We start from the raw sequence: 16,892 nt of genomic DNA, 5'->3' as shown, positions 1-16,892 counted from the left end.
ATATCCTCATTTACAAGTGCACAACAACATATGAGGTCACTTTTTGACATTTTTTTTTTTATTCATTAAGTTTGACATTTTAACTGATTAACTAGGTGTAGCTTTAAAAATTCTGGAGATGCTTGGTGCCTTCAATTTTAATTACAGAAATTAGAAACTGAAAGTGCTTGACGTCTCAGTGGACGAAGTCCTGATTAAATTGTAAGGAGGAGTCAGGCAACTTTCTAGCACAAATTAAATAGGTGTGTCTCTAAATATATTAAAAGGATACTTTTGAAAAAGAATGTGCCATTTTTATAGAGGCCTTTTTGGAATAGAACCACATTGTAAATATTTTAGAAGTAAATAAAACTGACTAAATGTTTAACATATGTTGGATTATACTACATTTCATTATTCTTCACAGGACTGAAAGGACTTGCTTTTGAAGCTCCCTAGGTTGGACATGTTTGCACTAATTATTTGTTTAAAGTATCAATGATGGATTCAGTTTGCAGAATTTAGCAGGATACGTTAGCATACGTTTTAACTTTCGGTGTTAGATTTTAAACTGTCAAGGTATTAGATATGATTTCTTTTTTTCAGAGAAAGATGTCTTTAAGAAGAAAGACTCTTTAACATTTACCAAGTCAGAAAAATAAAGCAAAGCACACTTCTGTTCAATTTTTGTAATGTCATGTATTGCCATATTCAACTTCCCTGTCAACTGCATCACCTAAATAGTTCTGTAAGACATTTCTGGTTTTTTTGAAAACTTTGTATCAAGACATTTAAAAACAAATATTCTTCTTATACCTATTGGGTGAATGGAAAACAGACTGATTATGCAAAAGAAATAACACTAAGATAATTACAGTAGTGTTTATAAAGTACATCACTTAGATCTCTGTCTGATGGCCCATCTGTGATTCTGTAGTTACAAATAGTAATACAATAATAATACAATGGATGATAAAAAAGATTGCTTATTTTGCACGAATCATTACATTTTCAATTATATCAACCCTAACAGGAACTCCATATTTATAATGAAGTGCCAGATACTCATTATATCCAAAGCTGATTATTATTAAATAAGCGATGAAATTTATCAACATATTTTTGAAGGTCTTTAGATAATTTCATATGTTATGATATTCTATATGAAGCTGGAAATTTTATCTTTTAAACTCTTCATCTTTTTTGTTGTTGATTATGCAGAATAGATTACCTATATGAATCAATAATAAGTGAAAGTGAAAACCTTGGTGATTTGTACTTTTAGTGATCATAATCTTGTCATAAATAGATAACTAAGGTTTCATATTGTAATCTAGCATTTGATTCTCAAGTCACTTTGGTAGCTGAGGATGTTGAAGAGATAGTATTTTGTAAGAAGCTTATGTATTTGGCTGTTGACTAGATAATTTTCTCAGTGTGGCCTCAGCTGGGTCTGTACTTTCATTACAAAGGCAGATAGGGTCCTTTAAAAAACAATGACCAACATTCAGCTCTTAGTGAAAATAACGATAAGTGAATATCTATTTTACATTATGCCTTGTATTAGCAATGTCTTTAGAAATTTTCATCTAGCATTCTCATCTGTATGTCCTTTCATTATTTTACATCTTTTTTTAAATTATTTTTTTAAAGTTGTATAAAATTCAATACTAATGCACACGTGATTTGCACAGAGTAAAGCCAGAATGGTGATATTTGATATGATGATTCACTTTGAAACAAGTATGCATCAGCTTCAGTTTAGAAGTGTTGACCCTAACAAATGAATTAATTGGCAGATCTAATTCAATCTGAATTAGAACTCTGGAGTTTCTTGATACCAGTTTCATGACCAGACTATGAATGAATGTTTTCCCTAGATGCATTTAATTTACTATAGGAAACCCTTTAATTGCTTATTGTCATATGAGCATCTAGGGTGTAAAACAAAAATATATTGACAGTTATCTGTGGAATTACATAGGGCTGGAGACTGAAAATTCAGGCGTTATGTCTATAAAAGTTACATGAATACAAAAATCCTAAAATGTGAAATTACTTTTCACTAGGTACTTAACAGACTGGGTTTAAGATTGTGCAAATGCACTTTGCAATTGGGATCAAATCAGAAATCAATATTTACCTCTTTTTCTTTTGTATTTTTACTGCAGTATATGTATGAATTATTTTTAAAATTAATTATTTTATTGATTTTCTTTAAAATTAGCCTTTATATTTTTATTTATGAATATTGTTAATTCCATAAATTTAAAATTCTATTCTGTAGAGTATTTCTAGGAAGGAGACTTTATACAGAAGGTGTTGAAAACTAATAGGATTTTCAAGCTTCTATTTCTAGAAGAAATCAAGCTGGTAGAAATCGAAGTGTATAATAGTTCTTCTGTCTTGCAATCCAGTAGAATGTTCTTTTTATGTGAATATTTGCTCTATTACCTGTGTATGGGGAGACATAATGTACAAAAACAAAATAAGTATTTGAAATATTAAAATATGAATTATAATAAATAGAAATAATATTGTTTAAACACTATTTCTATTTTTTACAGTAAAAATTTCTTCTGTGTGCATTGATAGACAATGCATGGCCAAATGGCACCATTATAATATTATTTTCAGACATCATGAATCATTTTTTAACTATAGGTTTAATATATATCTAATACTTGAAAAGTTTCAATGTCTTCTATATATATGTAGGCTACTTTTGATGATTCTGAGTTTCTCATGTCTCATAATGAAGCACCCAGATGTTTCAAAGAGAGAGTTAGTTCTAAATGCTTATCCAACAAGATGGCCTTGTTAAATGTAGTCTATGGAATTGCAGTTGTCAGAGAAAGATATATATTCCAACACTAGCATTAACATGGGTTTCTATAGCAAGTATGCTTTCATCACATGTATACCTCTTGGAGGAGGAAAAGACTGAAATCTGAAACCAGGAGGAAGACTCCTCCTGGCCCAAAAGTCCCCTAACATGGAAATCCAGAGGAACAGAGATTGCCTTGGTTTGCTTTTAGAGCAACCTTTGACATGTTACAGGTGTTTTGGGATGGAGGAGAGAAAATAGTGTGGTTCCAGCTGACAAGTGCTGAGCTTGGTAGGTTTTTGGAGCAGTGTGCCACGTTGAGCTGTTTTCTGTTTAAGCCTCTACAACATTTGCATTTGGCCTTTGGCTTCTTCAGGGATGCAAAACTAATTCTTCCCTTTCTGTGTGTGTAAGAAGACAAATTTCAAGGAAGAGAAACCTCCAAGTATTCTGAATTATATTCCTCTTCATTAAAAGCTGAAATTTAATCAACACCCTTTAGAAATATAGTTAGAATACACTTTTTTTTTTTTTAATCCAGTAGTAGGGTTACCCTGATTGCATGCAAACCTTTTCCTTAAAGGGAAGTAAAATTCTAGTACTGCAAATCCACTGGTCTAGTTCATCAGTCACAAAGATGAATAAAGGTTAATGAAAATTACTTGGCTTCATGTCAACTTTTTTTTTTTTTTTTTTAATATTTTTCCGTCAAGCCATGAATTTATCAAATAGCCTAGTAACTTCCTTTGCTAATTTTTCAGTTTTGTGCATAGGTGGTTGAATATGCTGAGGGTTAGATTGTTACATACAAATTTCTGGAAAAATACAGAGAATGGTTCACAGGAAGTTTCTCTCTGAAACCATTTTAGTTTATTGAAAGACAAATTTATGCAAATCAAACTGGCATTTTGAGTTTTCCTTCAGATCAACATATTTTGGGAATATATACATTTTCAATACGGATTAAGGACAATTCTCTCAGCAGAAGCTTATGCATTCAAAGTTTTATTATAATTCAAGGAGAAAAGGTCAGCTCTTAGTGGAGATGACATTTGTTAGCGTATGTTCAGAATAAAATCTTACAGCCCTAAACCTGATGAACACTCCTTTAAATGTTAATGTTTCTAGAGAAATAAAAATAACATTTCCATTCAGATTCAGTAATACTGCAAACAAACAAAATAGCTGATTAATACATCTGATAAAAAACTTGTGTTACTTTTTTGGAAAAAAAATCAGAAAATGCACGCTTTTTTTATTATAGTGAGAAAAAACGTATGTATTGAAACCAGAGTTTATAAGGGTGATCATATTCTGTAGAAATTCTGTTTTAAAAGATCCAAAATGGAAAGAATATACTCTTTCATATATATATAATTGCTTACCTCTGTGTTTTCTAAAAACTTCATTATTTTATCTCTTCTTTTTTTGTTATTTTATTTTATTTTGTTGTTTTGTTTTTGTTTTTTTTCCAGTAAATGAGGGAGGTATTAAACAGGCGTCCAATTTGTGTCCAGATCCTGGAGAACCAGAAAATGGAAAACGGATAGGCTCAGATTTTAGGTAAAATATAAATTCTACCATTGTATCATTTCTCTAATACTGAACTTGGAAAATGAATATGTTAAAAATATATTACTGTTGCTGAGTACTCTTTCAAAACTGACCTTCTTAGTAAAAAGTGTGTTAGAATTCTGTACAAAATTATGTAATGTCATATAGTATGTACTTAGTATGCAAAAAGATAAAATACCTACTTAAAAGAGATCATGTATCTCTGAAAATCTGACAAAAACTGGATTGAAGGTAAGTTTACGTTATTTTCTCTTGTAATTACTGTGTTAGATTTATAAATATTGAGCATACATGTTGTACTGGAGGTTTTTGCAAAGGACAAAACAAAACTGACTAGAAGACAAGAACAATAAAACCTTAGAGAAGAAATTTTACATCTTACAGAAATATTCATTGGAGCCTAAAAGAGAATACTCTATTTCCTGCAGTATGTTTATCAGGAACCCAGAAGTTTGATACATGCAGACGTATTTCCCTAATAGTCCTCACATTGGTTTAGCACTCTTATTACAGACTATTTTTTAAATTATTTTTTATGTATCCTCTTCTACTTGCAGATATCTTTCAAAGTCCTTATCTTGTAAGATAAAATAGGCTTTCAATACTCTTTCAAAACATTCCCATGTTTCCTCAGTGAACATGACTCCTAATTTCAGTATCACCAGTGGTTGATGAGTAGAGACATATACATAATGAATTTTTGAGAATGTTTTGGATTAATTTTAATCTCTTTTCTGGGTTTCTAATTTTTTTCCTTTTCGATTGTTGAACATTTATTTTAAAGGGTTAATATGCACATTATTTTATATTTGACATATAAAGACACTTAAGACTATAAAAAAATTAATCTAAAGCTATGTTCTTGTTTCACATCATATACTAATTTCATATTATGTTTACAAAACTCTTCAACACACCTCAATGATGAAAGAAAAACAACAAAAGAAGCAGAAGGGAAATAATTTTAAAACTAATTGGTTTTATTACCTTCAGGTTTGTTTGCTACATCTTTTATATTGTATGTATCCCACAACACACTTCTAAGCATTTGAAGATAGCCCTTAGAGTAATCTGGATGTACAAAGATCTTACAAAATTATGATACTTCATTCTTTTACATAACTTCTTGTGCATTTTTGTGTGAGTGTTTTGTCTTTTCTCCTTGTAATCAAGCAGAAGACAGGACTGACAATTACATCCTAAGTAAATGTGCTAGCTAGCAAACAGTTATAATTTCTCAATTAGTCATAATAGTCTCCCTATTTCTCTAGTTTTGAAAAAAGCAAAAGTTCAATGTGCATTAGAGAAAGCTTTACAATTAATTTTAGAAAAATGTAATTTCTAATGCTAGCTGGCAAAAAAAAAGTTGATATTTTCAAAGAAATAAAAAAAAATTAGCTGTATTTAACTGTCACACTTTCTAGAATCATTACTTTGGCTGGCGTATTGTATTTTAACTTCAAAAATATGGCTTGAGAGCAACAGCCTTTGACAGACAACCTGCCAGTTCTTTTCTAGTGTTATCTCTGCAAGTGATCATGAAAAGACCTACTTGCAAAGATTGTTCTAGTTAAACTTATGCGAGGGCAGTATCTCAAAGAAGATATGATGATGATCATGCCCTCATCTTTCTTTTTGGACCAAAATATAAGGATTTCAGTTAGCATTATATTTCACTGTACACTGGGATGATGTATCAGGCTTTCCTATTTCAAATGCATTTATGAGAAAATGAAAGGAGAAGACATTCAAATTACTGAACAATAGTATACAAGATATACAAGTAGAAGAGTCAATATATTTTCCAGTGGTTTTTTTCTCTAATTTCTCACTAATCTCGGTGATTTTTTTTCTCTTAAAAAAGAAAAGAATCCCCAAATTATCTGTTGGGATTTATACTAGTAAAGAACAGCACTGGTGCACATTAGTAAAACGTACATTTGTCTCAAGCTGAACACTTCATACATTGATAAAGGTCTTATGGGGAACAAAAGCAGACTAAAAATTTTCTGCACTTAATAAAATTCCTTTTTGAGTTAACCTGGTTTTAGTTCTTGCCATTATCATAATGGTTGTTCAATTGCTTCATAAGCTTCCAAAGTAAGAAGGTTACAGATTATTTTAAATAAATAAGTTAGACATTTACATTTAGTTAAAAACATCTAGTACTATGGAAAATCTTTTCCGGGCTGTCTTATACCTGGCAGACAGAAAAATAGCACACTTTTGCCTTTCCCTTCTTGAAGTCACTCTCTCTGTAATGAAGGAAATAGCTTTACTTTAAGCTTGTCTCTTTTTTTCCTTTCTGAAAAGAAAGTGACAATTCCAATTACAATGCCTTCCTTTGAAAACATAGTATTTTGAAGAAGGGTTTAGTTCTATCTCTATTAATTTAATTTCTGTAAAATTTAATATATTTTAGAAAAGAGCATGCTCTTGTCACATCTCCTCAGCTTTCTTCAAATGTGAAGGTGCAGGTTTGGAAACATTCTATTGCAGTTTTACTTCTGTTCTCATTTCAACACTACCTACTCTCAGCACATTCATTTCCTCTTACATGGTTCTTACACAGGCTTAGAAAATCTGTAATGCAAGCTCTAAGACAAACTGGAGTACTCCACGACATTATTTGGGGCCTGTAATTTCATGTTTACCCTTTTGGATATTTTTTCTAATGTGAAAATTCCTCACAGCTGTCTTTTGGAGTATTAAAGGCATTGCTTCTGATGCTAGATGCCTATTTGAACATACAAGATTTTGCATGTTGAAATAAAGTCAAGGAGACTTACTTAGAGCTGCCAGCTTTTCCTGTACTGAGAAAAATATTTTATTTTAGAAAGAAAACTTCCCTTCCCCAGGAGTTTCTTAAAATTTTAAACACAATAGTGATTATTCTGCTGAAATTTCAAATTTTACTTTACTTGTCACCTAGTAAAATAAACATTTTTTCCACATGTCCAGTTTTAGAATCAATGCCACTATGTAAAATATAATATGTAACAGATAAAAAGTTTTCACGGGGTCTTGTTTCTATTTTTCTTTGTTTCTATGGGAATAAATATATCCAGACTGAATTATCCTTGAACAGGTGTTTTATTGTGAGGCAACTGTGTTCTTCCACCACCATCTCAAAGTTCTGTCTTCATGATATGGATGAATGAGCGCTTCTCTATCCCTCTACCTCTGTAGTGTGGTCCAACTAGGATTTAAAGATGAGATTCTGATCAAACTTGTATCACAACAAAGCAGTGAATACTGTTGGACAAAAATGCTCGTGTAGTCTTAAAAATACATATTATACTAAGGAAAAATATGAAGTTTATGATAAGGACAATTTATTTTACCAACGGGTGACTTAAATGATAATATATTCTTTCATTTTATATTATAAATTAATTTATAGTTATTTACTTTGGAAGAATGAAGTTCAACATTAATTGACTAGATTGACTAGAAGTTTCAATCTTGATTTTCCTTAAATCTTCTCTGAATCACCTATCATTCTCTGCAGATATGCAATGTGAGCTTCCAGACTCTGAAACTCGAAGCGAAACATCCTGAAAAATTAACAAAACTTGATTTGCAGTGTGCAATATGAGGCTAGTTTATAGGGGATCTGTGCACCTATCACTTTTTAACAGTTAAGTGGTTCCTTTGTCTAGGACAAGTATCTGACAGTACAAGCTTTGTGAGAAAAGATGACTTTTTTTTTAAAGATGAATTACCAATGACCTCTAGAGTGTCAGGAAATCCTCTTAAACTGAAATTTAGTTGTCACTTTAGCTTTTTCAGCATACAGTAAGGATTTTTCTTGATCAGAAGTTTGGAAGAGTTAGATATTCCAACACTATTATCACGGAATCCTAGCATTTTGCAGTAATATTTCCAAGTAATGTATCAACTGATCTACGAAAATGTTCCTATGGATGGTCTTAACTTGAGAGAGAAGCTGTGACTTAGCTCAGTTCTCATACTGTGACTCAAAGAGACAATAGTAGAACCTATCTGTATCTTGCACATAAACAATTGTGGATCAGTAGTGTGTAGAAAGTTGCTAGGTTAAAAAAAAATATATATTCACTGCACATAATCTTGAAAGCTTACATATCTTTATTTTGCTGCCGGTGGAAGAAATAATATATGTGCTGAAATGCTGATTATTTCTTTATGCTGGCATTAAAATATATCATAGATTTGCAATTTGATAGAGATGGACTTTAAGAGCTGATGTTTAGTTATTTCTGGCCGTACATTTTCTTCTATGGCTAAAAATGGTCTCCTCAAATTTGTTCAGTTGCAAGTATGAGCAGAATAGGTTAATACATCAGAAAGATGGTTTTGATGCCTTGCATAATTGATTATGTCAACAATAATTTAAAGAACCTATCAAATAGTGGAGGAAAAGAACCTAAAATGAGGTAGTTTGCTACACAAATGCCAACTATTAAAATAATACTATTCAGTATAAATTTCATATGAAGTTCAAAAGTTTAAACTTGCTCTTTCTCATCCTTTAGTGATTCTATAGCTTCATTTTGGACTCCTTACTGCTTTTAGTTTCTGTTGTTTAAAGAAGAATCTCAAACTTGAGGCACATGATGAAAACTTTAAAAACGAGATTAAAGTGTTGTCAAATTTGTATACTAACTTCCTTATTTAATATCTATTCATACTTTTTTCCTAATAAAAATGTATCCAAAGTTTGGGGGTTTTTTATGAAAATGCAAATCTAATGGCAATCATTTATTGTCCTATTAGAAATAGAAATTTGCAGATAAAGGTACTGAGAGACACAAGTCAAGCATTCATTTTTGGAGTTATGAACTACCTGAGCACATTATGTTGGATATGCAAAAGCTTTACATTAATTCAGGACAAATTAAGCAGCTTATGTGCATCATAGAAATATTGATTGGAAGGGTCCTTCCAATCCAGAAGGCATCCAGTCCATCCTCCTGCCCAAAGCAGGACTTGATCAGCTGTGGCTTTGTTTAGCCAGTCCTGAAAACTCCCAAGATTGAAGATTTCACAAGAGTTTCAGTATGCTGTTCCAGCTCTGCGTGGCTTTATTGAAGGAAATTTCTTGTAAAGTAAAATCTGAATCTTCTAAACTGTTCCTTGTATATTATCTGACACATTTAGAAAAGCTTGGCTTCATTATCTTTGTAATGGCTCCTGAAATAGTTATGCTGTGTTATCCGATAGTACCTTAGCTTTCTCTTTGTCAGACTAATTAAGCCTAGATGCCTTAGCTTTTTACTGTAGATCCTGTGCTTTAAGCCTCTGACTAACCTCCAAACTCTTGAGTTTTTACCAGTCTCTCTCTTGAAGCGAGAGGCAAAATATTGGGCTTAATATTGCAGATATAGCTTCACCAGCTGAGTAATAAATTCACTTGATCTGCTGCCACCACTTCCAGTACTGTTAAATATAATTTGTTTTATTCATGATGAGAACACATTACTGATCCATACTGCAGAACATTGTACCTCTACTTGTTGAGTTTCACGAGATTTCTGTTGGCCCAGTGCTGGACTCTGTCAGGCTTCTGAATTGAAGGTCTGCTCTTCAGTGTGTCAGCTACTTTTCCTACTTAATATGATCCATAAATATATAGATGCATAAATTCTGTCTCACCATCAAGACTGAGGATGAAAATATTAAACAGCATCAGACACCATATTGATTTCCTAATGCTCAGCTTATTACTGTCCACCAGCTGAATTTGAAGCCATTGATTCCTACCCTTTAAGCACAGCTGCCAGGCCAATTTTGAATATATATCTATTCAGTGCATATTTTGTCAGCTCTCAAAACACACTGCTGTAAAGGGTGTTCTCAGAAACCTTGCTGATGTTAAACGCTGTTACACTAAGCACTGTTACATCTTCCACTTGCCCATGTAGCCAATCACTCTGTCATAGAAAACAATCAAGTTGATAAAATATAATTCAACTTTGGTAAATCTGTGTACATGTTCTTGATTTCCTGTTCATGCTTTACTAGAGCAGATGCTCTTTCCAGAGATCAATGTAAGATTCCTAGTATCTCCTTGCCCTTTTTAAAAGTTCATGTAATGTTAGCCTTTCTAAAATCAGTAGGAACATCTCATCATAGTTTTTCATAGATGATACCTTGCTCAGACTCAGTCAGATTTTTCAGCACCTGTCACGAACTGCAGCTTGGCAGTGCTGGAGTGAGGTGCTGCGGCCTTCCTAAAAGCATCTCCAAGGCAAAGCTGCTTGGCAGGGCCACCGCACACTCACTCACGTGTGCACGCACACACACACGGATAGCTCCAGTAAATGGGTCGATGACAAAGAGCCATGAAGGGTCTTTGTATGGGGTTCCATGGGAGGATTTTAATGCAGCTGCACTCGTGAAGGGTTCCAGGGATGAAGTCAAAGAACACGGGAGGATCCAGGTTCATATACGGGAGCGGATCGAGCATCAGACACCAATGATCTGAGGGCACGGGGGCGGTACACAGGCAGGGCTAGGGCATGGGGGACAATGGGGAACGCTGAGGGAGTGACGATGGGGCAGGGCCAATGGGGGAACAGAGAGTGGAGAACTTTCTAGAGCATGGGACATATAAGGTAACAAAGGGGCGGAGAGGCCAATGGCCAAGCAGGAAAGCAGAACTGGGGTACATTAACATAGCAAAGCAAAGTGCGTGGGGGAAGCCTTTCTTATCACCCTAACCTGGAGGTTCTTTTGTACTTCGGGACAGTCCTACCAGTGGACTTTCTTTGTTCCATAGGCTCACCGGCTGCCACAAGCAGCCTTTGGTGAAAGCTATCTGGCCCCCTGCCCTTGAATACAGCTACTTCCTTTTACCTGTTATTTCCTAGTATTGGTTGTTACTCTTCTTCACAAATCATGTTGGTGCATGCAGAAGCCTAGGAGTACATCTGCTGTAGAAATTGATGCAGAAAGGCATTTAATGCTTCTGCCTTTTCCATATTGTATTTCAGCACTACAAGATTGCTTCATCCATTTACAAATGAACCCACATTGTATATGAACTTCCTTTTGTGACCAATATACCCAAAGAAGCTCTTTTGCTTACCAATATGGCTTACCAGTCTTAGCTTTAGCTAGGCTCTCATCGAAAAAGTCTAATTTAGTCACTCAGGGATTTCTAAAATAATAGATCTAGTTCAGAAAGTTCATTAACCATAAATGATCAGAAGATGAACTATAAATGGTTCCTGTATTCTAAAGATTTTCTCTAAGCATTGGCTTTTCATCACTTACAGTGTTAGCATACTGACCTAAATGAACCTATCTGGCCATTGAGTGCATCCACAGACAATTATTTTTATGAATATATTCTGCTTCTGAAATTTTTTGAGATTTTCATGCTATCCTTGAGATTTTTCTTTTTTTGGTGATGTATATCTATATTGTGTACAACAATGAACAACTTCATAGCTCTATCATGCTTCACTTCTCTTGAGATTTACAAAGCAGATAAAGTCTACTCACACTTTTAGAGGGCTTCATCTGGTAAGCAGTTTGGATCAAATATAAGTCAGGAAATCAAACCATCCTTATTTTTCCACACTATTTTTGATCGTTTGTTCCCACAATCTGTTTATGGACTACTCTGCCAGTTTTCTCTAAACTAATATTTCTCTAAAATAATACCTGCCCACAGTTCAGAGGTTCCCCTAAAACCAGCTTCCATGATCTGATTTTCTCGCTCCACAATTTTTTTAATTCTCTTACATACCAGAAGGCTGAGATCAGATCTCTCACATGTCCTCCTACAGTACCTCTGGATATGTAATAGATATAATCAATTTTAGCCTATCGAGAATCTCCCTTTGTCCTATAACATGATGCTTAAATCATTTGGGATTCTGCCAAAGAAAAGGAAAATAAAAAATAAAAACTTAAAACGCTACTGAAATTGGTGCTATGTCACCACACCACACAAACCCTAACCCTAGCCCTTGGCCTATCTTTTTTTCATTTTGTCTTAGAGCTAATAATTATTTCCTGGTAATTTGCATGTCCTTTTTGAATCTTCATCATATTCACCCCATGTGTCTCATGCACCCTCCAGTGGAGGTACATAGAGGGTGTATGTACTCATCTTGTACTCAAGTTATCAAACTTCTTTTAGAGAAAGACGAATTTCAAACTGAAATCTTCTAGGTCACAGGTTAAAGGTATTGGAAAAAAAAATATCATCATCAGAAACAAGAAGGATCTCTCCTTTGATCATTGTATGGACCATTCACTTAAGAGTTGGACTCCATGATCCTTGTGGGTACTTTCCTACTCAGAATATTCTATGATTCTGTGATTCTCTGATACTAGACAATTTTGTAAGAATTGCTGGGTTTCCATTTTTAAGAGTGTATAGATAGATAATGACAGCAAAATATTAAAAAATTATAATCTTGACTATGCTTTTAAGTTCCCAAGAGATGCATTTTCTTAACATTTTCTTGACAAGCTCTCTGTCTTTTTTTAATTGATCCTCCATAGGAACTGATCCCATACTCTTCCATTTTCTTTCTTAGACTGGTACTTTATCATCTGCTTATCTAATTGCCCTTAGTAAGTCTCACTCACACAGCATATGTGTCATAGATTTTGTAAATTATCCAGTCTCACTCTGAGTCCAGTCATATGCTTACAGTCATATACTGTTGAATACCAGTTTAATATCAAAACTGATTTGGACAAGTAAAGTGGACTTCATAATGTGAGTGTTATTTATACTTTTGTAGGTGATAGAAATAATTATCATACTTGTACAGTCTTCATAATCATTCAGACCTCTGGGATTTTTTGCCCATTACACTTTTTTTACCATGAGTTTAATTCTATCTGTAAGTGGTGTACTTCCTGCTCAGCATTTCCTCTTTAAATCAGTCCATGGTTAGTTAAAGGAAATATATTTCCATGTTATTTTTCTTCAAGTGTTCCTTTTTTTTTCTAATAATCAAAGAGGCTCAGATTTTCTCAACATGGCTTTCTGAAGCAGATAGATGATTACAAAAATCTAATCTTGAGAAAGATATTCTTGTCTTCCCAATTGCTAGCTTTTGAACTTTCATAACCATATAGTCCCTGTAGCAGCTGTGCATAATTTTTTACATTAGTGATAGATAATCTTTGTGTTTCACAGTTTTGAAATATCCTCCAACTCTGTGATCTGCCTGGTGGCTCTTTTTCCTCAGTCAAATATAAAAGCCTTTTATCCTTACATTGTAAGGGCCTTTACATTATGTTTACTTTTTCTTTTTTTTTTGGTTTTTCACTTTTATATCTCCCTTTCTTTTTTGGTGAATTCTGCAACTATTCTTTATCTCATTCTTTCACAAACATTCTTACACAAACAGGAACTGTTTTGGAATGGTTTAGAGCACTGTTGTCCACTATCAAATTCTCCTTTTCTGAGATGTCTGTTTAGGTGACTGTATCATCTTTCATGTCCTCATTTCTTATTATCTCTGTCTCTGTAAGGCCCAGGTGCTTCCCAGATTCCATCAGCTGTTTTTTGCTGACACCATTCCTTTTCAAACATCTAACATTTCTAACTCCCTTAAGTTAATTTGTGTTCTGTTAAGTATCAATCTTCTTTAGTAGCTTTTTTCATCATAGATGCATTTGAATAGATAACCTAACAAAAGTTATTCTTTGGAATGTGTGCTCAGACTTTTTATTTTTCTCTCTGCCTTTGTGAATTGAAGAATTGCAGGACTAAAATGGCCATCTATATGGAAAGAAGAACAGGGCTCGTTCTTTGCAAGCCAAACCCTGCAGAGAAAAATTAATTTTAGTATGTGTTTTAGCAAAAATGAATTTCATACTTTGTGGGATCAAACCCAGATTTGAAGATTCCATCCAAGTAAATATTTATACTTTTCTTAGAAAGATCTACAAAACATTTTTTTTACAAGTAGATAATGTATCAAACACAAGAAAATGTCATCTATCTGAGGAGGGTCAGATAACTGCATGGCTTAGTGTTATGCAGGAAGGCTGCTATAACAAACTCTTAGGGAGTTACTGCACATTTAATCTTAAAATACTCAGAACACTGTATTCACAGTGTAGCCAAGATCTTGTAAACCATGTGTATTTGTAAAACATTTTACACTTTACAGCTGTGACAGACAAGCTTTTAAACCCAGCAAATTGAAATTATGGAGTGTAAGATACTGATGTCAGAGAAAGTCCTGATGTATTGGCTATTTTCAGCTGTAATCAGGATTTGAAACCATAATGATATTAAAGGAAAAGAATTATCTCAAGAATATACATTTATGTATTGAGTTATTCAACTTTTCCAAATTGGACCCCACTTCTCAGCCCTCCTCCTCCCCCACCCCCCAGTCCTCCTCTCAGAAAAACTTAACAACCAACCAAAAAAAAAAACCAAAAAAAGTTTTTCTGGACTTATTTCTTGCTTTGTCCAGTGCTAAGTTTCCAACACCAGATGTCAGCTTCATATGAAAAGATACAAAATCTTTTCAAGCCAGCATTATAACTTCAGAAATAGTCATAGCTAAACACCTAGAAATATGTTTTTAGAAATATTTTATTTTCTTCTACTAAATTGAGAAACATATGCCAGTTAAATGAGAAAATCCTTATATTCACCTTGTAACTTTCATTATCTAGTAGTACGTGTTACATTCAGTATCTTGTTACTGGCAAGGGTAGAGACCACTTCTATGAAGTTAAGATTTCACTGCAAGCTTAATTAAAATCTTAAGCTACTAATCAAAATATAAAACACTGTTATTCTAGTATTTTTACAATAATCCAAATTAATATATTCCTCCTATTATTAATATTAATAGTTTCTCTTACTAATAAGAGGAAACTCTTATTAATATTATTCTACTTTTTAAATACAAGAAACATTATTCATATCTAGCCCTTCTCTCTGGTATTGTGCTCCCCCTTTCAATGCCCCCCAGTTTTAATGTCAAAACTCCAGATTTCCTCAAGAAGAATCAGAGGTGGGAGATATTCACAGCAAACCATTTCTGTCCTGAGGTCTTCACTGGGAGGAATAAAATGTTTATAATAGGGATTTCTTTTTCAGTCTTGTAGTTGACCTTTTGACTTTTCTTTTAGGTGATTCCCTTATATTGCTTTCACATGCTTTCCTACCTTCAATTTACATAAATAACTACTTCTAGTTACACAGTGTCCAGGTTTGTTAAATTTTTAATATATGGAGGTCTTATGTTAGGTTATAAATAGTCACTTAACCGCCAAATGACAGTTAAAAGAAGTAAACGAGCTCCAGCCAAAGTAGGCCCAGAGGGGACTGAACGTTGTGTACAGTTAGGCTAGTACATAGCTTTCAGCCTTTTACTACTGAGAGTAGAAATTTCTGGATTACATGTTTGTATCGTTTGTCAGGACTGTCATATCTAAAGGAATGGAAAAAATTGACTGCTATCTATTTTTTTAAAAATGCTTCCTTTTATGTCATTGTTTGATTTTAGCTTGGGAGCAACAGTACAGTTCTCCTGCGATGAAGATTATGTGCTACAAGGTTCCAAAAGTATCACCTGTCAAAGGATAGCTGAAGTTTTTGCTGCATGGAGTGATCATAGACCTGTGTGTAAAGGTAAACAAATTCTTACCCTCACAGTGATTTTTCCATTTTGCATCTATCCATTGTTTGAAAGGGAATCCTATTAAATATTTTGTAAATACCTGAAATTTTAATCCTAGTGTTCCAGTTTCTTAGTTAAAAAGGATTTACCTATGCTGTTTTGTTTAACATGAACTTTGTATTTCAGTATGCTTATTTAACTAGGCAGCTTACATTATGAATTTTGCTTCATAAGGAGCGGATGAAAACCTATCACATGCTAAATATTAGGGCTTATCAAGATGGATATCAAAATTGCAGTGATTTCATATAAAATCAGTAGTTCATGAAGTTTCTTCATTAACCATTTTACAAACAGATGAGAAATTCTTGCATTTATAATAGATAAGTAGTGGAGAAGTAAGTCTTCAACTGGTTTTGACTCTGAGCAAATGGATAAAGGGCAAGAAATTCAGTAAGAGAAGAAAAACACAAAGGAATTTTACTGAATATATTTGATATATTAAAATATATTAATATATTATAATAATATAATTATAATAATATACTCGACTTAATACAATGGCAAGTAGTATGATGAATAACTGAATCAAGGAATGAAGGTATTAGTGTATAGGTACATATCAGATATTAATACGTGTAATGAAAATATTAGTGTGCACAAATACACAGAAATTGTCATAAATACAATTTTTTTTTTCTGTATTTCAAACTTACAGTACTAAAAGCAAGTGTCTGTTAGGAATATTTCAAATTAGTATGAATAACAGACCTTGGAGGTCAAAGACTTAGATTTCATTCCACTATAGAATGACGTGGTTCCTTTGAGACCTTCACTATGTGGCTACACCTAGAAATGGCAGCAAACAGAGCTCATAACTCTTCTGCAGCTGTGCTTTACATCCCAACTCT

At 33.4% G+C, this 16,892-nt stretch overlaps 1 protein-coding gene across 3 annotated transcripts in view; it reads left to right on the top strand.

Moving 5' to 3' along the window:
* Positions 1-16,892, top strand: part of CSMD3 (CUB and Sushi multiple domains 3) — a gene marked incomplete at both ends in the record, with an annotated part of 604,245 nt that overhangs the window by 257,312 nt on the left and 330,041 nt on the right. For all 3 annotated transcript variants that reach the window (XM_082293775.1, XM_082293774.1, XM_082293773.1), the window contains 2 exons: positions 4,282-4,369; positions 15,868-15,992. In XM_082293775.1, the coding sequence (XP_082149901.1) occupies positions 4,282-4,369; positions 15,868-15,992 (213 nt within the window). The remainder of the gene's footprint in view (positions 1-4,281; positions 4,370-15,867; positions 15,993-16,892) is intronic.

Source organism: Coloeus monedula (assembly GCF_965178545.1).
Source record: "Coloeus monedula genome assembly, chromosome: 1".
Lineage (NCBI taxonomy): Eukaryota > Metazoa > Chordata > Aves > Passeriformes > Corvidae > Coloeus > Coloeus monedula.
This window is presented reverse-complemented; position numbering and strand designations above follow the sequence as displayed.